The 22,902-nt window shown below is 31.2% G+C and overlaps 2 protein-coding genes across 2 annotated transcripts in view; both read left to right on the forward strand.

The window, feature by feature from the left end:
- The first annotated feature begins 7,100 nt into the window (after nucleotides 1-7,100).
- Nucleotides 7,101-9,257, forward strand: LOC142229082 (uncharacterized). Its single transcript, XM_075299612.1, has 5 exons — nucleotides 7,101-7,371; nucleotides 7,519-7,624; nucleotides 7,685-8,102; nucleotides 8,170-8,290; nucleotides 8,730-9,257. Exons 2-4 carry the CDS (start codon nucleotides 7,537-7,539, stop codon nucleotides 8,204-8,206), a joined length of 543 nt encoding a protein of 180 aa, XP_075155727.1. The 5' UTR covers nucleotides 7,101-7,371; nucleotides 7,519-7,536; the 3' UTR covers nucleotides 8,207-8,290; nucleotides 8,730-9,257.
- Nucleotides 9,258-19,971: 10,714 nt separating this feature from the next.
- LOC142230404 (alanine--glyoxylate aminotransferase 2-like) overlaps nucleotides 19,972-22,902 on the forward strand; it is a 38,277-nt gene continuing 35,346 nt past the window's right edge. The window contains exon 1 of the mRNA XM_075301049.1: nucleotides 19,972-20,385. Within this exon, the coding sequence (XP_075157164.1) occupies nucleotides 20,297-20,385 (89 nt within the window). The 5' untranslated portion in view covers nucleotides 19,972-20,296. The remainder of the gene's footprint in view (nucleotides 20,386-22,902) is intronic.

The raw sequence follows: 22,902 nt of genomic DNA on the forward strand, positions 1-22,902 counted from the left end.
TTTCTGATTCAATCACGAAATTAATTGATCCAATTAATTTTTTAATTGAAATGTCTTCAATCACAGAAATGATAGTATCAATTAAAAAATGAATTGAAGGTCAATTAATTGAAGGTCAAAAAATTAATTGATACTATTCATTTTTGTGATTGATTTTTATTTCAATTAAAAAAATTGTTGATTCAATTAAATTTTTAATTGAATATTTTTTAAAACTAAATTAAAATTTTAATTGGAAAAATTTTCGTCAAATTTTTTTTCGTGTATATATTTAGAATAAAAAAGAGAAAACCTAAAACTCTAGGACCCGGAGAGTTGCCTTCCCATATATTAAAGCTAATTTCAAGAACATTGCGAATTCGATAAAAAAAAAAAACTATAGCAAGACCCTAAACAAAATAAATCTTTTTCTTAAAAGAAAAAAACACACAATTTTTTACGCGTTAAGTTGTTATGTTCAGTTTTCAAGCTGAAAACAAGCTTGTTTTGTTTTTGTTACTTTTTCGAATCAATTAATAAATGAAATATTAAATGTTTCGCATACAATGCCTTGGACTTAATAAAATTTGACTCGACTTGATAAAAATATATTCGTCCTCATATATATTTTTAGTGTTTTGCTGGAAAACCGGACATAGTACTCACCTTAAGGGCGAGTTAAAAGTGCAAAGATAAATATGAAGACGATTATATTTTTATTAAGTCTTGTCATGGACGGAAAAGATCCAGACGTTGATTGCGAAACATTTTATTTTGAAACAAGCTGGTTTTCAGTTTGAAAACTGAACGATGCACATATCTTTAGCCCACGTACACTCAAAAAACAGTGAACTCTGTTTTGTAAAATAGAGTTAAATTGGCTTTAGTGCCCTAGAGTGTTCACTTGTTTTTGAGTGTAGGAGAAAGGCTCCAACCCCGGCCAAAGACTGCCCATGGGCATATATTGCTAACGTTTAGGTTCGCGTAAGCCCACTTTCGACACTATTGATAAGAGGAAATTCCAAACTCTGGTCGTTAGCCCGTTACAATTTTTTGTCAGTAGAATGTCTGTTGGAAAAAAGAAACTAGAAACTAGAATCGTTGCCCACATGACGCAGTTTTAATAAAACTCATGTATTAAATATAAAACATTTCAAATTTTTTACGCGAGTACTTTTTTAACCGGAAATACACCCATCTTGGACATAATTCAACTTTCACCAAGACTTTTGCAAGTGAATTGATTTCACGAAAATTCCGGTGAAACTGGATTGTAGGACACGAAAATCGTGGAATTGATTCACATTCACCTGGAAGTGGATTTGGGAACATGGGCAAACAATTTTTAGGAGTCGATATCTGGAAAACTATGTTTTTCTGACAAATTGCTAACTTTATATTTTCTCTCTAAATACATTCAACAACCCAACAAAAAAAAAATTAACAAATATTTGCTCCTTAATCCTTTCGGCATGAACTGAAAATAGGATCTAGAATCAATCATATGATCGGAGTCAACAGTGGTGAGGAAATGCAGGCCGTATTGCTCAAAAAGCTAGCTGAAAGCAAATAGTAGTGTCTGGCTGAGAGAGCGTAAAGTTTGGATTTTTTTATTGGCACAACCCTTAAAATTCTAGTTTTGCAACCTGCATTTGCTTTGTGAGTTGTTCTAGCTCTTAATCAATATCTGATGTTTCGGAAATCTACAGTAAACTAGAAGTGTCCATATGTAAATGGTACTTTCAGTTAATGTGGTATCACAATGGACTTAGTAGTCTAAGTGAGGCTGAAAATAAATCAGGCTGCCTCTTCAACCTAATCTACAGTAACTTTGATGAAGGTTGATAAAGTTGGTATTTTTGTACTTAAAGTAACGTGGCGCCTCTTCAAGTTATTAAAATCAATAATGAATATAATCTGTTTTTGACTGGGATAACTAGCGAAATTTTACTCAAATAGAATGATAGTATTAATAACCAAAGTCAATTAAAAAATTAATTGATCCAATTAAAAAATTAATTGAACCAATTAAAACATTAATTGATATAATTAATTCTTGTTATTGATTTTTGTTTTAATTAAAACATTTGTTGAATCAATTAAATTTTTCATTGAATATTTTTGAAAATTTCGTGAATATGTTTTTTGTGTATGTAATATTCGAATTTCCATATATATCGCTAAGATTAAAATATTTATGGAAACTCTGATTTAAATAAATGTACCCATTCTTTTATATTAACCCTTCATTGTAATTTGTTCCACTCATATATCGGTTTAAGTTCTTAGTTTTCTTCCATGTTAGGGCATTAAACACTCTATTCATTTCCTATCCGATATTGTGTAGTCCGAACCCGAAAATCCGTGTACCCGAAAAATAATTCCTATTTATTGAAAGAAAGTTTTATGGGGCCATATGAAATTTTGTTTGTGTTTCGTCAAGGCGTGTATGAAAACTATTTCTGTATTAAAATTACCTTTTGACTTAGAAATTTACATTCGAACCACCATTTAGCACCATTTTATGCTATTTGTGAATAGTGATGTAAGAACACTGAGGATGGTACTGTCCAATGTTGCCAGTATTTTCCTGGATCTTGTTCCCAAATCTCTAATTTAAATTAAAATACCTCGCAAAAATAAAATAATGAAAAGGCTTTGCTGTAGAAAATCCGTAATAATTTAAAATTTTAGAAAATGTGAAAATTTTTGCTATTCCAGTTTCGACCCAAAATCTCACCAAATAATTTCACAATAGCAGAAAATTTCTTAGCCAAGCAGAGTATATTGTAAATTAGCGTGTGAACCCCCAAAACAAATCCATACATTAATAAAGAGGAGCAATTTTTTATATACATTTTGAGGGTTTGCTGTAGTTGAAAAAAATTTACAAAATTTTACAAATTGTACAAAAAAATAATTGACAATTTATTATACTAAACGAAAAACGAAAACCACCTACAAAAATCCCCAAATATCTGGAAATTTCCCACCAAATCCCCAACTCATAAATTCCGTCCCCATCCACGAAAAATTATCCTCAATTTGGGGGAATACTCTCAATACCTGCAACACTGGTACTGTCTATGTATTATATGAATAATTAACTACATGTATGCTTTGATGAATTTAAAATAAATTGTTTTTATTTACTAATCCCTAAAATGATTAGCCATCACAATGGCCTGAATAGTCTAAGTGAGCCTGAAATTTAATCGGGCTGCAACTTTAACCTTTTAACTTTAATATGATTAGCTACAGTTACAAATTTCATAACTTCTATAATTTTATCCCTTTGAAAAAATAATGAGCAAATAAATTTCCTTACAATTCTATACATAGCCATGGCTATATAAAAAAAAATAATCATAAACATGTATACTATGTTCATATTGTAAAACTAACTTATATACATACATTTATACAAAATAACTGCCAATATTATTTTTATATACATATTTTCTTATTTTCGATATTATCTTCCTTATTTTGGAGATTTGTTTTAATTATAATTTTATGAGAATTATTTTTTTTATTAAATTCTAAAGGAAACAAATAATGTAAATTATTACAATTAAACAAATAAATATTTAATAACATCAAAGCAATATTTAAACGAAACCGAAAAACTATCTAATATTTTTTTAGAAATGGTAAAACAAATAAATATGTATATATTATTAACGTAATAGAAAAAATGCATATGAATACAGAAAATGTTCGAATATCGCGAAGCTCATGATTTCTTAACAATGTGTTTCACTTTTTAAGAAAATTTCTCAATAATTGATTTTTTATATAAGAAAAGGGTAATATTCGCCGGTCGACGCCGAAGCTGAATACGACGGTTTAACCAGCCCAAAATCATTTATTTAAAACCTTCCTCATTAGAGGTGTCTAAAAAGCAAATAAGAATAATTCCACTATCGTTAAAAGTTGATAATACAAAACTGGAATATATAAACAGGAACTATTTTAAGAAAATAGGTCCCATGTATGACCCCGGATTATAGGGCCGACTGTACTATTCGGCGGAGTTATTCTTTTTCAATATAAAAATATCTTTGATTCAAAATCAATACACTGAATCAAGTTACTGATATTTTTCTTTTGATGCTATAAAATTTTCTTGAAAAATAAATAAAAAAAATTAGACACTAACGTTACATCGTGTCATAAATTTGAGTTTTCTGCTCTTAAAGAAAACTTATAACTAAGGGCAATTTCATTTGTCTAAAATATTCCGTTCCGGAGGAAATTATCATTATACTTTGTATGTACAAATAAATTTTGTATTTAATTAAAAAATAATTGTTTCTATTCGTTTTTTTTTAGAAATTCAATTTTTTAATTAACTTAAACTAGTTTCGAAATAAAGCAAAATTATCAACTATTTAATTTTGTTTATAGAAATGGTTATTTTTTATTAGAATCGTTATAAAAGTAAAATATATTATAAATGATTATTGAGAAATTTGCTCAATTTGATTTCGTTGCGATATAGTGACCACTATTATTATTGTTGAATTTTCGTTTTAATTATTTTAAAATGGGAACATTGTTTTTTTCCAAATAAATATAGCTTTGTACATCATATTTCTTTTTTGAATTCTCTGAAATTGTGAATATTGTAACTAAACATAGATGCAGAAAATAAATAGGAGATTGTTATCTCTAAGTCCAAGTAATAGCCTCGAATTAAATTCTAATATAATTTGCCTATCATATTTATGTATTTAGCCTATTATCCATATAACGAATTTTTAAAAAAGCAAAAAATCAATAAAAACCACAATAAAATAAAAAAAAACATATTGCGTCTCAAAACTGAAAAACAAAATACAATAGTAGTGATCTTATCAACCAAAAAAAAAAAAAATTAATCTGAAATATATATAGAAAATAAAATTATATTATGAAATACATAATGCGAAAAAAGCGTTAAAAAATCAACAGTAGACATTTGAAATCATCTTATGCGCACACATTAATTTTTAAATTGCAACACATTATTTCATTTATTTAAATGTTGTAAACATACAAATATTAATATAAATTTATTACAAATAAACATAATAACGAAATAACAGTTTTACCTCATTTTTCAAAACTATTGATCATAGACTCATACACACACAATAACACTGAAAAAAATTAGCTTGTCATTTCTGACAAATTTTGAACTTCCATTTAGTTAACGCACTTCTACCCAGATAGTTTAAATTTTAAAAGTTTTTTGAAAATCTTGTAATACTTATTATTTTTAACTCTTTTGCAGTTCACGAGACTCTTTAAAATCTTACTTAACCGTAGACAATTTCTTTAGGATTGGTAGACATTTTGTGCACCATAATAGAAAAATGAACTTACTGAGGGTAAAACTGTCTTAAGGGCCAAATCATGGTTCATTTTTACTACCATTTAAGACAAAATATCTTTAAGTTTTATACAATTGAACTGACTGATATAAAAAATTTTGTAATACGTGTAAGTAAAATTTTCGTTACTAGCACGAAAAACTGACCAAATCTTTGTAATTTCAAACTATATCAGAGTACACCACTCTAAGTAAAATTTTTAACTAATTTTAATTAGACGCGTGAACTGCAAAAGAGTTAAAAATAATAATTATTACGAGATTTTCATAAAATTTTTGAAATTTGAACTATCTGGGTAGAAGTGCGATTAACTAAGTTGAAGTTCAAAATTTATCACAAATTACGAGCTACTTTTTTTCTGTGTATAGAATTACACATACCAATATAAATGCATTAATACATTCATACCAAAAAAAAAAAAATAAATCTTTTACCCGAAATCAAATTTAGACCAACGAAGCTTTGTATCTTTGCTTGTCCCCCTGGAACTTAGCTTGGCCCGAATAAAACAACTTTTACGTCAAAAGAAAAATTTGTTGGTCTAATCTAGCGTTTTCAGGAAAGAAATTTTTTGTTTGTATGAACTATGTGATGAACAACTGTAGATAAAAATGAAACATTTTTAAAACTATATATTGAGTAAATATTTTACGAATAAGAAAGGTATCTATATTGTGACATTTATGTTATTGGAAAAAAATTGAAGCAGAAGCAGTTAGCATACACTGAAATAAGAGTGCTCTTTTCTGAGGAACGAAATTTTAGACAAACAAAGTTTTCTTCTGAAGTTAATAAATTTTCTTTAATAACAAATAAAAACGATTAGAGACAATTATTCGATCGTTTGTCATAAATATGGCTTTATTTTCTCTTAAAGAAAATACTTTACATTAAATTTCGTTAGTCTAACATTTCCTTCCGGAGGAAAGTGTTTTTTCTATGGGTGTGTGGACCTATGGTTAGGTTAGCTTTAGTGGTAAAAGTTTTGAAGCATTTAGAAATGTCACCGGATTTAATGAGAGTGGATAATCATCCACCGCTGGTAATTGTTTTCTGGTCGGTTGAGACTGTTGAATTGAACCCATGATCCTTTGCCATTTGCATACAAAGGGCGGACATGGTAACCGTTGCAGCACGGTAATGTAAATGATTTTTTTTGTTTTTCAAAATTAAAAACAAAAATCTTTCAGAAGGGAAATCAGTCCTGCTGCACCCTCAAAAAATCGCTTCTGTAACATATACTCCCAAACACATTCTGCTTGAAACATATATATTTTCAGGATTGGTCCGAACAATATATTTTTGGTAGTGTTCAAACATATTATGTTTCACCTTAGACAGCATACTCGCCCGGTCTCTCTTCCTAAACAAATATATGTTTATTGGCAATTTCTAAATTAATGTATGTTTGGATCCACACATATTATATTTAAAAAAAGTTATGTCCTAAACATAAAATGTTCTAATATATTAACATATACATATGTCGCAAACATGTTATGCTAGTTTATGAACATTAAATGCTTGCACTTAAAAATAATGTGCCAACAATTTGAGTTCCAAACATATAATTTTTACTCCCAAACATATGAAAAACAGCCTTTTTTGGCCGTGTAGATTATCAATCTTTTGTTGGCGATTATAGTACATAAATTAATGCAGATTTAGCATTGTTTTTCAGCATACATTTTTTAATTGCTGCGAACATTATTCTATTCTATTTCAGTATGGCTGCAATGTGGGCATTTCTTCTTTTTCCAATTCGATTTTAAATAAATTGTAAAAAAAAACAAAAACACCATGCTGTTAAGTCAATAATTTTACCAAAGAAAGAAAACTTTTCCAAATTTAATTTATAATAACGAGCAACTAGTTCTCATATAAAATGTCTCCGAAATCACGCGGTTATCGACTTTAAATTGTGCTTGCGGTTTGCCTCTTTTTGTCTTTTTTTAACGGAGTTATACTTTTGCGACGTTAAATGTCATACTTTTTTACATTTTTGTCATAATAGGTTTGTTCGCGTACTTTTCCAGTAAAAAATATCCAGTAAAAACCAGCAAGAGAGTAAAAACCGTTTTTACTCTCTTTGCTTTGTTTTTGCTCTCTTGCCACAAAAAGTACGCGAACGCCATCCAGTAAAAACTTGCAAATAAAACAGATCAGGTGATTGTATTTTATGTTTCAAATACGTAAACCAAGAAAAATGAATAAAAGAAAATTGGACGTAATTTGCTCACCGGGAACATACAAAAGAATTTCTTTCGGTAAGTATGATACAAGAAATAAATAAATTCAAGAAAATGTAACTTTCGGACATTTTACAGATGAGGAATACCAGCAAAATGTGGTGGACGAAATTGCTGGTGATAGTTTTGAGGAAGTAGTTTTCACCCAGAGTGAAGATGACTTTCTTTACCCCCACCAAGAGTTCCACGTTGAAAATGAAGTCATCACTTGCACCAACGACGATGAAGGAGCCGGGAAGTCCGTGTGGATTGAGCCAGCAGTAAAATTTTTGATATCCAAAGTGAAAGAATTACGGCCAAAAGTGGGAAAATCGGCCAGCCTAAAAAATAAAAAACAAATGTGGATAAAGATTTCAGAAGAATTGTGTTCACTTGGATACAATTTCAATTCTCAACAAGTGGAAACCAAGTATTTCAGTTTGGAACGGAAATACAAACGCACACAACTTTACAACTCTAAGACTGGTCGGAATAGGCAGACGTGCCCTTATCAAAGGTAAATTAAAAAATGCATGCACATGTTTGTTAAGAATCTAATACCATTATGTCCTTTCGTTTTGCAGCGAATTGGACGATCTTTTGCAGGAAAAAAGTCTATAAATCCAGATTTTGTACTCGACAGTGAAGCGGAAGTGTCTTCGGCGGATTTAAAACTCATCGAAGGCCCAAATTTATCTGAAACAGGTACAAAAATTTCGTTTGGAATTTTAAGGGTACGCCTTACACGGAAAAAATCGTCCTATTTCGAAAATAATTCGGTTAATGACGTTTTGTTATTATTTATTCTAATACCTCATTCACATTACAATTTCAAAATCCACTTTTACTAGATTCAACTGTCATTTGCCTTATAAAAAGTAGATTTCAAATCTGAAATGTAGATTTTGAGTGTAATGTGATCCTATAACAAATTTCAATGTCGATACATATTCTTTGCATGCGTCATCATTCTATTGTAATATTTATTGGTAGTAAAACGATACCGTCCAGGACTAATTTGTTTCTCAATTTAGATGTAGATTTATAGATCACAATGCCAGCAAGCCCGTAGCAATACGGACTTGAGTCTTGGGTCCACTTAACCAGGTTTTTCATGTTATAATATTTTTTATATTTTTCGAAGATCCATGTAGTTCATCATCAAGAAAACGGAAAACAGCCCTTCAACAATTCATAGACATGTCTGAAGAACATGCAAAAAAAAGAGAAGAGAGTGATGCAATTCTACAACAAACATTAGAACAAAGTATGAAACAAAGAGAAGAACGTGCCGAACGAAAAGAAGCTCTGGAGAAGAAGAAAGTGGATTTGCTTGAAACCCTAGTGAACATATTGAAAAAATAATTTGTTTATCAATACTTCCAAGATATTTAATTTATCAATTTCTAACTTACAGTTTAGTTAACCAAAATGAACATTTGGTATTTTCACCATATTTCTAAAATTTAAAATACAACATGAAAATTACAAAATATGTTTTATTTAGTGAAATGAAATAGTTTTAAAATAATTTTCAGTGTAAATGAATTTTTTTATTTTTTTCTATTTCGTCTTTGTAATAGAAATATTCACAAAAAATAATTAACAGTGCAAACAATGTTTCTTTCTATAAAAATAAATAGTATTACTCTATGTGAAATAAATACAGTAATCCCTCGTTTTATTGAAATTTATAGTGAATTTTTAGTAATTTGAGGTCCCTGAATCCAAATCTGCATTTATTTTTTTCTATCAGCTCGATTTTTCGAGATATACCGTTATGGCCAAAATTAAGGCACTTTCGCTACATAAATTGGAATAACTTGAAAACAGTTCAACATATTAAATTAAAAAATCAGAAAATCCCTAACAATGTTCTCTTTTAGCCGTCTTTCCTTGAACGATATCTCCAAAACTACTTGAAAAATTGAAAAACAATGTAAAGACGGCTAAAAGAGAATATTGCTAGGGATTTTCTGATTTTTTTTAATTTAATATGTTGAACTGTTTTCAAGTTATTCCAATTTATATAGCGGAAGTGTCTTAATTTTGAACATAACGGTATATCTCGCAAAATCGAGCTGATAGAAAAAAAAACAAATGCAGATTTGGATTCAGAGTTCTTAAAAACAATATTCATATAAGGTAGATAAAACAAAAAATTTAACGACGTAAATCGAAACAACGTAAATCGAGGGATTGCTGTATTCTCTAGTCGATATGATTACCTTACTATATTTTTAAATGTAGAGCTATAATTAAAAGTTAAATAAATTAAAATTAATTCTTTGTAGTAAGTACATCTTGTATTGATTTTGATATTGCGTTTCGCACGTCATCTCCACGCGAAATGTTGTCGTTATCTGGATAATCATCCATAAAATCTTCTTCCTCTTCCTGGAATGCAGTTGGCTCAAAATGCATACCATCTTCGTTAGCAATGTTATGAAGAACACAGCAGGCTCTTATAAAATGGCAAAGTTTTCTCATTCCTCGCAATTTGCAGTAGTATAACTGCCGGAATCGTTGCTTTAGTATTCCAAATGAGTGTTCAATTTTAATTCTACCAGTACTCAGTTTCATATTGAACTCTTTTTGAGCCTTTCTAAGATGCCCGTTGTCCTTGTAAGGTGTAACGATGTATTTATTGCAAGGATATGCTGAATCACCTAGTAAATAATAATCTGAAAATAAAGAATTAAGGAAAGTCTAAACTTGTAGACATGTCCAACCTCCACAATATGACGGTAACTTGTTATATATTGGTGAATTCTTCAGAACCCAACTATCGTGGCATGATCCAGGATATCCGACAAATACATTTATGAAATTATTGCGTTCATCACATATTCCCTGTAAGCAAACTGTTACGTTCCCTTTTCTATCAATATATTCATCTTTTCCAGATTTTGGTGGGTCAATGACTACATGGGTACCATCAATACAACCTGTAATTGGAAACATTGGATTAATAATTTAAAAACAAAACTGTACAAAGTTCTACCTATAGCTTTTGGTATCATACATTTCTCTGCAAAGTATTTAGATGATTCCTCCTTCTTTTCATCTGACGGCCATCGTATAATTTCTGGACTCAAACTGCTAAAAAACAAAGACACCCTATTTATTATAGCGCTTATTGTTGAAAGGGACATATTGAATCGATCAGACAGATCTCGAAAACTGCAAGATTCATGACCAGCAAACCATAAAAAACATAAAACTTGAACATTTGCTGGAATTCGTTTATCGGAACGAAGCATTTCATAGTGGGGCCATTTGGAAAAGAGATTTGTCAGCGATTCATAAATTTCTCGTGAAACTCGAAAGTGGGAACGAAATTCGACGTTATTATATTTTGGAACTGTTTCTTCTATATATGATTTGATCGAATTTCTCCTATTTTTTTCTTGGAATATAGCCATGCCTTTATGGAAGATGTTGCTTTCCCTTCTTAACATGTGTATAATAATTTCATTCTCCTCATCCTCACTCTCCGATGATGATGATTCCATTAAAAGCATTACGGTGGCTAACACAGCAGTTGCAGGTCCTTTAATTATTTTGTATAATTATCTTTGTAATAACTCAAAAAGCTAATGTATTTACCTTGCATTTCTATGGAGTGGGTACCATCCCCAATCGAATGTTCTGTAGTAATTTCCATTTGTCCGGGGTTTTATAACTGGTACTTACAAGTTTTGTTAAAACTTACATTGACCACAGCAAAAAGAGTGTATCTTTAAATAACTTGTTTACAAAATGAACAGCTGATTCTTACAAATGGTAGGTTTTGCAAGATTTTACTGGAGAAAAAATCTCTAGCAAAAACTTGCAAAATATTTAAGCTAGAACTGTCATTTTTTCTCTCTCTCTGACTCTCTTTTGCTGGCTTTTTGATGTAAACGAACGACTTCCAGTAAAAATTTGTGATAATTATCAAAAATTATGGGGTTCTCGAACGGAGCTAATGTGCCACTTTTTATTCACATTCATTCAAACTGTAATAGTTTTTTTTTTTTTGTACATTTTGATCACAAATTCCCCTCCAAATTGATTGCAGTGGTGATTGGTATTTTATTTATTTAAGAAATAATTTAGTTAACAGGTTGAATATTATATTCGTGCACTGCCTAAAAGTATGCAAAGAAAATATTCTATTTCTGAAAAAAAAATTTTTAGGAGTGGTTTTCATGAAATGAAGACAAAGAAATTTTTGGTATAAAGGAGGTATTAAGTTCAAGTTTAGCCGCTAAAATCAAAAATAAACAAAACTTAAAAACCTATATAAGTCAATTCAGGTCTTGATCGGTTTATATAGAGGAGTATATAATTATTTATGAACCGATATGAACCAATTTACGCACGGTAATTAGAGAGCCAAATATGTTTCTCCATGAGGGTCGGTCGATATAGGGCCTAAATATAATTATGAATCGATATGGACTAATTTGTGCATGATTAGTAAAAATCATATAGTTTTTATTATTCAACATAGTTTCCTTCAAGAGCGATACAACGATTATAACGACCTTCCAATTTTTTGGTAGTACTCCTTCGGTTTTACCTCGAAACAGGCCTCAGTTTCGGCGATCACCTCTTCATTGCAGCCAAACTTTTTCCCTGCGAGCATCCTTCTGAGGTCTGAGAACAAGGAAAAGTCGCTGGGGGCCAGATCTGGAGAATACGGTGGGTGGGGAAGCAATTCGAAGCGCAAGTCATAAATTTTTGCCATCGTTCTCAATGACTTGTGGCACGGTGCGTTGTCTTGGTGGAACAACACTTTTTCCTTCTTCATATGGGGCCGTTTTGCCGCGATTTCGACCTTCAAATGCTCCAATAACGCCATATAATAGTCACTGTTGATGGTTTTTCCCTTCTCAAGATAATCGATAAAAATTATTCCATGCGCATCCCAAAAAACAGAGGCCATTATTTTGCCAGCGGACTTTTGAGTCTTTTCACGCTTCGGAGACGGTTCACCGGTCGCCGACTGTCGATTGGACTCAGGAGTGTAGTGATGGAGCCATGTTTCATCCATTGTCACATATCGACGGAAAAACTCGGATGTATTACGAGTTAACAGCTGCAAACACCGCTCAGAATCATCAACACGTTGTTGTTTTTGGTCAAATGTGAGTTCGCGCGGCACCCATTTTGCACAGAGCTTCCGCATATCCAAATATTGATGAATGATATGACCAACACGTTCCTTTGATATCTTTAAGGCCTCTGCTATCTCGATCAACTTCATTTTACGGTCATTCAAAATCATTTTGTGGATTTTTTTGATGTTTTCGTCGGTAACCACCTTTTTCGGGCGTCCACTGCGTTCACCGTCCTCCATGCTCATTTCACCACGCTTGCATTTTGCATACCAATCAATTATTGTTGATTTCCCTGGGACAGAGTCCGGAAACTCATTATCAAGCCAAGTTTTTGCTTCCACCGTATTCTTTTCCCTTCAGAAAAAAGTATTTTATCAAAACACGAAATTCCTTTTTTTTTTCACAATAACAAAAGTTGCTTCACAAAAGACGATCTATCTCACAAACTAATTGACTCACAGACGTCAAATTTTGACACGAATCATTTGAAGGTTGGTACTATATAAAAATAATATGCATTTAATACTAGCGACGCCATCTATGTGTCAGACCGGGGACTTATCAGCCAACCTGTTATATAGGCGAGATGACAGATATTTTCATAGTTCGTTATCTAACGTAGCATTAAAAGAAGTTCATGAATATGGACACGCAGGGAAGGAATATGATCACCCCAACCATGTCTCAAGAGCAAAATGTTACTTTTTCACGGAAAACACATAGCATGTTTGTCGAAACCATGTTCTTTTCGCGGAGATTATGTATCTGATTTTGGAAAGCATGTTATGTTTGACGAGAAAAGAATATTTTTGCGACAAAAATGCGACATGGTCACTGTGAAAAAGTAACATGGTGCTCTTGAAATATGTTCGGGGTGATCATATTCCTTCTCTGGATGGAGGTAAATTGTATTTCATTTTTGGAGATTTCCACAAGGGGCTGTTAAAACAACATGTCCACAGAGGCCACAGTTTTACTCCGATTTACATGAAATTTTGCACAGGGAGTGGAAATAAAAAGTTATAATCCGGTGAAATTTTGCACGGACAGTACAATTAACATTCTAACTGTGAATGCCAAATTTAGTTGAGATCTGTTCAGATTTAGATATAGCTCCCATATATATAGTTTTATTTTGATTTATTTTAAGTTTTAATAAATGTTGACCAAATCGGTTCAGATTTAAATACATGTATATGAAACCATAAACCTTTATATATAGTACCCAATAAATTTTAAGGATTTCAGATGGTATCAAAAATTTAGATCTACAAAGTGGGATTTTAATTGCTTTATTTTGCTTCAATAAATTTGTATTTAATGCAGTAAAATTTACAAAATTTATTTTTCGTTTATTTATTTTAATTTAGAATAATGTAATACAATATAATATTTTTTCCATTCGAAATGATTTCATTAAATAAATTTTTAATTTAAATTTAATTCTTTACTCGGAGCTACCGAAGTGCATGAGGTGCCCAAGGCCATAGGTCCAATTTTTTTCCACGAGAACACAACAGCAACGTTTGGCGATTCCGTTTATAGTTTATAATGAATTATGGGAGCCACCGTGGTGCAATGGTTAGCATGCCCGCCTTGTATACACAAGGTCGTGGGTTCGATTCCTGCTTCGACCGAACACCAAAAGTTATTCAGCTCTGGATTATCCTACCTCAGTAATGCTGGTGACATTTCTGAGGCTTACAAAGCTTCTCTAAGTGGTTTCACTGCAATGTGGAACGCCGTTCGGACTCGGCTATAAAAAGGAGGTCCCTTGTCATTGAGCTTAACATAGAATCGGGCAGCACTCAGTCATAAGAGAGAAGTTCACCAATGTGGTATCACAATGGACTGAATAGTCTAAGTGAGCCTGATACATCGGGCTGTGCCACCTAACCTAACCTAACCTTATAATGAATTATACTTGCCAGTATTTGCTATTTCTAACTGGTAGAGTTTTGGTAGTAACATTTCCTTAAGTTTTGCGTTTTAGATAGTGAGATGTAATAGCAGAATATTGTTTTTCTAATTTCTTTTTAAACTTTGACCCAAGAAAAAGGATCATGGTATGATATTTATATATAAACAAACAGATGTATAATATTGAAATATTGTATAAATTATTTAAAATAAACATACATACAATGTACGTATGTTGTAAATTATTTTGCAAATAGTAGTTGTTAGCAAAACAAAAAATAAAAACATAAATAAATAACTAAAACTGTTTCCATATTTAATGTAAAACATAGATCTAAAATTAAATAGCATACAAAATAAACTATAATATCTTGTAAAATTTAAAATTACACTTTTAACTACAAAACTATTGCATCTTAATTATAAATAAAATATGCAAAAACAAACAAATATGTAACATAACTCATTGCAAATTAATCGAAATAACAATATTCAAAAGTAGTTTGCATTGTGTTTTAATGAAATGCTGTTTTAATTCCAATGGAAAAACGATCTCCTTCTCCTCTCATTTAACAATCCCTAAATAAAAATAAAAAAAAAAGAATTTCGCTTATTTACATAAACAAATCAGCAAATTTAATTATAATTAACTATTTAAGTAAAACACAAATATAATAAATATGCATAATTATAATTAATAATTAACACATACATATATTTAGATATACCCACATATATAAATAATGAGACATATAGAAAAGTTTTATCAATTATTTCAATAAATCGCTTAGATTGCTATTCGCCTAGTTGAAATGATTGACCGACTTAAATCGTCAAGCCGTTCGAACGGTAAATTGCACGTGCTTGATTATTGATAAAATACTTCAGGGGGTGCAGTACTGTATTATTATCAGTGCACTGTGCTTGATTATTGATTGAATACTTCAGGGGTGCAGTACTGTATTATTAGGGAGCCACCGTGGTGCAATGGTTAGCATACCCGCCTTGCATACACAAGGTCGTGGGTTCGATTCCTGCTTCGACCGAACACCAAAAAGTTTTTCAGCGGTGGATTATCCCACCTCAGTAATGCTGGAGACATTTCTGAGGGTTTCAAAGCTTCTCTAAGTGGTTTCACTGCAATGTGGAACGCCGTTCGGACTCGGCTATAAAAAGGAGGTCCCTTGTCATTGAGCTTAACATGGAATCGGGCAGCACTCAGTGATAAGAGAGAAGTTCGCCAATGTGGTATCACAATGGACTGAATAGTCTAAGTGAGCCTGATACATCGGGCTGCCACCTAACCTAACCTAACCTAACCTAACTGTATTATTATCAGTGCACTGTATTATATATAGGTATCTGGTACACTTTTTTATGTTTAAGAAACGAGTACAGCAAACGTTTTTCGTTTGTTACAGTCTTTTTTAATTTCTTCGAAAACTTCAAACCTTGATGGCACAATTTGCCTAGTTTCGTTTAGTTCTGGACAACTAAGCTGTGGCGGACTAAAAGAAAGCACAAAACAGATGACATTAGCTGTTTGACTACAATCACAAAAAAATTAATCCTATCCCGATTAGGGATCTATAAATCGAATAATCGATTAGTCGAATTTTGACATAAAAATCTAGAAAAATAGAAATCGATTATTAATCTAAAAATAATCGCAAAATCGATTTTGATGTTTTCTGTTTTCATATTCATTGGTTTCAATTGAATTGTAATACCTAGATTTTCCCCACATCTACCACCACACACATATTTCTTAATTTTTCATTAATAAAATTCCAGTGCCAATAAGAATAAAAGTTCTGATTTGATTAACCCTTTCACTATCAAAAAAAAACAAATCAATTTTCTCGAATTTCTACTGGTCTTTCATTATTTGGGGAAATGCGAAATAAAGAATCTTTAAATCTCAGTACATGTTGAAATATTTATATTTAACATTTTAAATATAAATATTAAACAAATTAAAAAAAATTAACATTTTTACTATTTGTTGGTGTTTCTTACCAACTGGTGCTTATAACACTCGTAAAAAGGCAAATAGATTTCATAAAAATAGTCGAAAATCGATTTTTGATTAAAAGACGATAATCGAAAAATCGATTATTATTATTTTGCTATAGATCCCTAATCCCGATTACCAAAAAGACTGGAGAAATGCTTATATTCAAGGAGATTTCAAAAAATCTAAGTTGAGAAAATCTCATTCTAAATAAACCAAAGCCAATACCCTCAACAGTAGAGAATGAAGTCGACCCATTTTTTCGGCGTCTTACACACAATTTTATCTATCGGCAGTGGACCAACCAATCTCACAGTCAAATGTACGTTGTAGGCCTAGTACTAAGATCACGTTATTGCTTAGTACTAAGTTCGTTTTTGCGAAAAATGAATTACAGTGAATGGGGTTCCAAACACAGGGTTGTGATTTGTGTGATATAATCTGCCTGCCTACTTTTTGTGAGCAAATTTCACTAGATGTTCGAAAAAAAAAACTAAAAACAAAGATTTCGTGTTTTATATTGAGTATACATAACAGTTTTTCGTGCGAAAACGTGATCTTATTACTAGGCTTATCGCACGAAAACTGTTATACTCCATATGAAAAACGTTCGGGCACAATAACTGCGAACTGAACAATGCTCATTCTTGTGTTTATTGGGATTGCATTACTTCATTTACAATAAAATGCTATCGTGAATAGTCACTGCACTGATGACGTTCTGTTGGCTGGAATGTTTTCCACCAAAACTAAAATAAAATAAAAGTGCAGGCATAACATAGAAGACGCATTTCTCTGATATAAAGTTTTGTCCAAAAGACGCTAAACTTTTCTATAAAGTCGCTTTTTCTTATAATTAAGTGATACAACTTAAAAATGAGAATCTTAAAATGAAAGAAAATTTTGTTTGACTAAGGTCAGCTTGTCTTTAATAATTGTGAAAAGTCCTTCAAAATTAATCAAATTTGTTGTCTTTTCGCATCTTGGCAACAAAGCAAAAAAGCGTTTAAAAAATAGGAGATGTTTTTCAACACTTTATTTTAAACACAATTTTTACTTGAAACATTGCATAATTTCTACTTGAAGTCGAGTCTGAATTTGAACATTTTAAAGGATTTTAATTGCACATGAAGAAAAAACAGAAAAAACTAATAGATTAAAATTTGCTACCTAGAATCAAGTACGCAAAACTTAAATTTAAAAGACAAGTCTGTCTTAACAGTATCCTTAATTCAATTCTCCGCTTTCTTGGCTCGGAATTAATACCAAAATCATTAGTGTAAAGACAAAATCTTTGGAACCGGGCATGCCTTTTTTTCAGTGTGATACTTTTATCCAGAACATGTACAAAATTATGCAACGCTGGCATCAGCCGTTTAAATACAACGACAGAAAATAAGTAGAATTCTACAATTTTTATGTATAAATTTTTAAATACACTGAAAAAAAAATATTGTCGTGAGGCCAAAGATTTCATGTCCTTAAAATTAATGAATTAAAATTGTTGAATTGTTTACTACAAAGGCCTGTTTTCTTTTAGTACTAGATAGCTCATACAAATGCTGCATCCAGTACTAAAAGGAAACAGGCCTATTCATGATTGGGAAGCTAACGTTTAGAACCAAAAATACTTTTCGTTCAGCTTAGGCGAATAGTTATTTGCGAATACATATAATTATTTTCCTTTTTTTATTTTACTTTGTATGTCCATTTAAAAAAGATATAAATCTCAAAGCGTATTTTGTTTTAGTACACTTTTGGTTATGTTTCATTTTCTAAATCATACGTAGCTCTCATGGAAATTTTGCCAATATGCTACTACAAACATGAAAATTTAAGAAAAATTTTTTAATCTATAACATTTTTGAATGTACTCTCTTTTTAAATGCGACTCATTTCTTTGAGTAAAAATAAAATACCTCATGTTTAAGAAATATATATAAAAAAATAAATAATTTTAAATTAATTAACAAGAGTAAACTTATAATAATTTTATTATTTATATATAGCATAAATAAAATATGTTTTTGTGCTTATTTTGTATTTAATTCATTCATAGATATTGCATACAATGAGTCTATGATATACGTATTAATATACATAGAAATATATTATATAATTAATATATATATACAACTTATAAATATACACAAAAAACTACACATGTAATAATAAACTTAATCTATCTTATAATTGAAAAAATACAACACACAACCAAAAGAAATCTGAACAAAACAACAAAAAATATATTTCTGGCAAAAAAATACTTGGAAACAAAAAATCTTTAAAATAAAAACAAAGATCTAAATAAAACATAAAAACAAACTTGAGAAATTTGTGTTTGAATTACATTATACATAGGTATCTAGCAAGTATCTAAGCGTCGTTGTGGTCTCATATATTCAGGAATAAAACATTTTTATTAAGAATCAATTTTTAACAAAAAAAAAAAATACAAAAACTGTGTGTTTTCATATGTATAAAAATGTGTGTTTCGGGCTCGATTTTTAAACACAATATTTTATGTATGTTCATGAAAAATATAATGTGTGGGACACATATGTTTATATGTTAGAATATATTAAGATTAAGACATGTTTCACAAATATAATAGGTGTGCATTGAAAGAAGAACTTTCTTTTCTGAGGAGCAAAATTTTAATCAAAAAAAGTTTTCTTTTGAAGCCAACAAAATTTCTTTAATATCAAAATAGTTAGTATAAAGACAAAATCTTTGGAACCGAGCAAGCGTTTTTTCAGCGTACATACTATTTATATTCGTTTTTTTTTGTTACCAAAACTCTCAATTGAAATGCAAATATTTATATGACGACGATTATATTTTTATCAAATTTTGTCAAATCATTGATGGAAAGAACATTTAATGCATAACATTCCATATTTCTAAATTCATTGATTTAAAAACTTTTTGTCGAAGAACCGAAGAACGTAGTACCCACCTCAATATTGTGGAACGCTCGCAACTCCAAATTTATTTTTTATTTTAATTTTATTGTTGAATGGTGTAATAGAATTGAGTGCTAGAATATTATCACTAAATTGTAGTGACTAGATCTTATCAGGCAATTTAATAGTCAAACCTAATGATGGAACTGTTCTATGCACACATATATATGATCCTATAATCAAAAAGAGGGGAAATTACATACTAATAATCGCTTATTTATATGAAAGTGTGAGAGTGAGTGAGAGAGAACATTTTACATTGTTTGGTTTACAATTTACCCCAATTGTCGATTGATGTGTGTGTGTGTGTGTTATATGTGTGCGTAGCATATATAATGTGCTTGACCAGAGGAAACGCCGTTAAATCATTCCATTCCGTTTGGCGGCGTGGCGTTAGACTATCTTAGTGCTCGCCTTTGTATATTCTTATAAAAAGCAACAACACATTCGTTAAGTTTGTCATTTGTGCTGACGATATTCAAACGTAAACAACACTAATTTGAGCTTTATTTGTGCTTCAACGCAGAACAGTGTATGGCTAACCGACCTACTACCAAGTGAAAGGAGCGCGCAATATTAGAAAAACAAATAATTTTTTCTAGCAACAAATTTTACAGTGCATTTATTAAACTATTTAAAAGAGATATAGAAAAAATCACCCACCTATTGAACAATCATAAAACAAAGAATTATCGGTACGAAAATGCCTTTTCCACGCGAGCAATTGGAATCTGCCAGCAATGAAAAACTGTGCAAATCAGAAACAATCAAACTGAGAAATAAACATATTGGGTAAGTAACGGTCAAGTTATATATGAAAATAATACATGCCGGAAATTCATAAGAAATCGTTTTGCTTTTTTTTAATTTCTTAAATTTATTAAGAAAACATTTTACAATAATTCTAATAACATACATAATAAAATAAAATATCTTGTGTGTGAATTTGTCACTCCTTAGTATCGACGTAATAAGGATGCCGCATCCACAAGGTCGTTTTTTTATTGTAACTGTGAGTAGGTATCCCTTTTTCGTTAAATTGCCTTTCTTTGCCAAGGTCATTTTAGACACTACTACACTTGGTCGTTGCCAAGTGAGAACAACAACAAAAAAATCAAATAAATGTACCAATGAGGCGGTGGAACGAACACATCTCGGAAATTTGTAAAATGCGTTCACAGCTGATGAATTTGTTAGTGCGAGAGTTCGTTGCCTTTTGGCTATTCTCATAATCACCATCTCTGTTTGTACCTGCGTACAAGAATTTTCCTCAAACTAAATAGAATTATATTAGCATCATCGTTATTTGAAACAAAAAGGAGGTGTGGACAATTGCCATTTATTTTTAATATAGAAAATTTCTAGATTTTTCCAATGCTTACAAAACGATGGTTAAAAATGAGACCGGATTGTTAAAATCGTTGGAGGTTGTACTTTCCTCCTGAACGAAAAAGTAAAATATTTTCTTTAAGAGAAAAAAAAAAAAAAAACAAGTATATACGGCCGTAAGTTCGGCCAGGCCGAAGCTTATGTACCCTCCATCATGGATTGCGTAGAAACTTTTTCTAAACACTGCCATCCACAATCGAATTACTTAAGTTGCGGTAACGCTTGTCGATGGCAAGGTATCTTAAAACCTCCTAACACCATCTTCTAAATTGTATGTAAGTCCATACGTGGTATATATTAAATCAAAAAAGATCGATCCAATACGTATATAATTCAGTTTGACAAAGTAGACATAAAATTTTGACAAAATTTTCTACAGAAATAAAATTTTAACAAAATTTTCTATAGAAATAAAATTTTCTATAGAAATAAAAATTTTGACAAAATTTTCTATAGAAAGAAAATTTTGATAAAAATTTCTACAGAAATAAAATTTTAACAAAATTTTCTATAGGAATAGACTTTTGACAAAATATTCTATAGAAATAAAATCTTGGTAGATTATTTTTGGCTCGAGTGGCAACCATGATTATGAACCGAATAAAATTTGAACAAAATTTTCTATAGAAATAAAATTTTGACAATGATGAAAATTTTATTGTGAACCGAATAAAATTTTAACAAAATTTTCTCTAGAAATAAAATTTTGACAAAATTTTCTATAGAAATAAAATTTTGACAAAATTTTCTATATAAATAAAATTTTGGTAGATTAATTTTGGCTCTAGTGGCAACCATGGTTATGAACCGATATGGACCAATTGTTGTATGGTTGTTAGCGACCATATACTAACACCACGTTCCTAATTTGAACCGGATCGGATGAATTTTGCTCCTCCAAGAGGCTCCGGAGGTCAAATCTGGAGAACGTTTTATATGGGGGCTATATATAATTATGGACCGATATGGACCAATTCTGGCACGGTTGTTACAGATCATATACTAACACCATGTTCAAAATTACAACCGGATTGGATGAAATTTGCTTCTCTTGGAGACTTCGCAAGCCAAATCTGGGGATCGGCTTATATGGGGGCTATATATAATTATGAACCGATGTGGACCAATTTTTGCATGGATATTAGAGACCATATAACAATACCCAGTACCAAATTTCAGCCGGATCGGATGCAATTTGCTTCTCTTTGGGGCTTCGCAAGCCAAATCTGGAGATCGGTTTATATGGGGTCCATATATAATTATGGACCGATGTGGACCAATTTTTGCATGGTTATTAGAGACCATATACCAACATCATGTACCAACTTTCTGCCGGATCGGATGAAATTTGCTTCTCTTTGAGGCTCCGCAAGCCAAATCTGGGGATCGGTTTATATGGGGGCTATATATAATTATGGACCGATGTGCACCAATTTTTGCATGATTGTTAGAGACCATCTACCAACACCATGTACCAAATTTCAGCCGGATCGGATGAAATATGCTTCTCTTACAGGCTCCACAAGCCAAATCTGGGGATCGGTTTATATGGGGGCTATATATAATTATGGACCGATGTGGACCAATTTTTGCACGATTGTTAGAGACCATATACCAACACCATGTACCAAATTTCAGCCGGATCGGATGAAATATGCTTCTCTTAGAGGCTCCACAAGCCAAATCTGGGGATCGGTTTATATGGGCGCTATATATAATTATGGACCGATGTGGACCAATTTTTGCATGGTTGTTAGAGACCATATACCAACACCATATACCAAATTTTAGCCGGATCGGATGAAATATGCTTCTGTTAGAGGCTCCACAAGCCAAATCTGAGGGTCCCTTTATATGGGGGCTATACGTAAAAGTGGACCGATATGGCCCATTTTCAATACCATCCGACCTACATCGATA

The sequence above is a fragment of the Haematobia irritans genome, chromosome 3 (assembly GCF_050003625.1).
Source record: "Haematobia irritans isolate KBUSLIRL chromosome 3, ASM5000362v1, whole genome shotgun sequence".
In the NCBI taxonomy this organism is placed as follows: domain Eukaryota; kingdom Metazoa; phylum Arthropoda; class Insecta; order Diptera; family Muscidae; genus Haematobia; species Haematobia irritans.

Excerpts from the sequence above, each read along its gene's own strand:
- LOC142229082 (XM_075299612.1), top strand. The coding sequence starts at position 7,537 with ATGTTTCAAATACGTAAACCAAGAAAAATGAATAAAAGAAAATTGGAC. Across the intron at positions 7,625-7,684 it reads ATACAAAAGAATTTCTTTCG|ATGAGGAATACCAGCAAAAT; the intron begins GTAAGTATGATA and ends GACATTTTACAG. Across the intron at positions 8,103-8,169 it reads CAGACGTGCCCTTATCAAAG|CGAATTGGACGATCTTTTGC; the intron begins GTAAATTAAAAA and ends TTCGTTTTGCAG.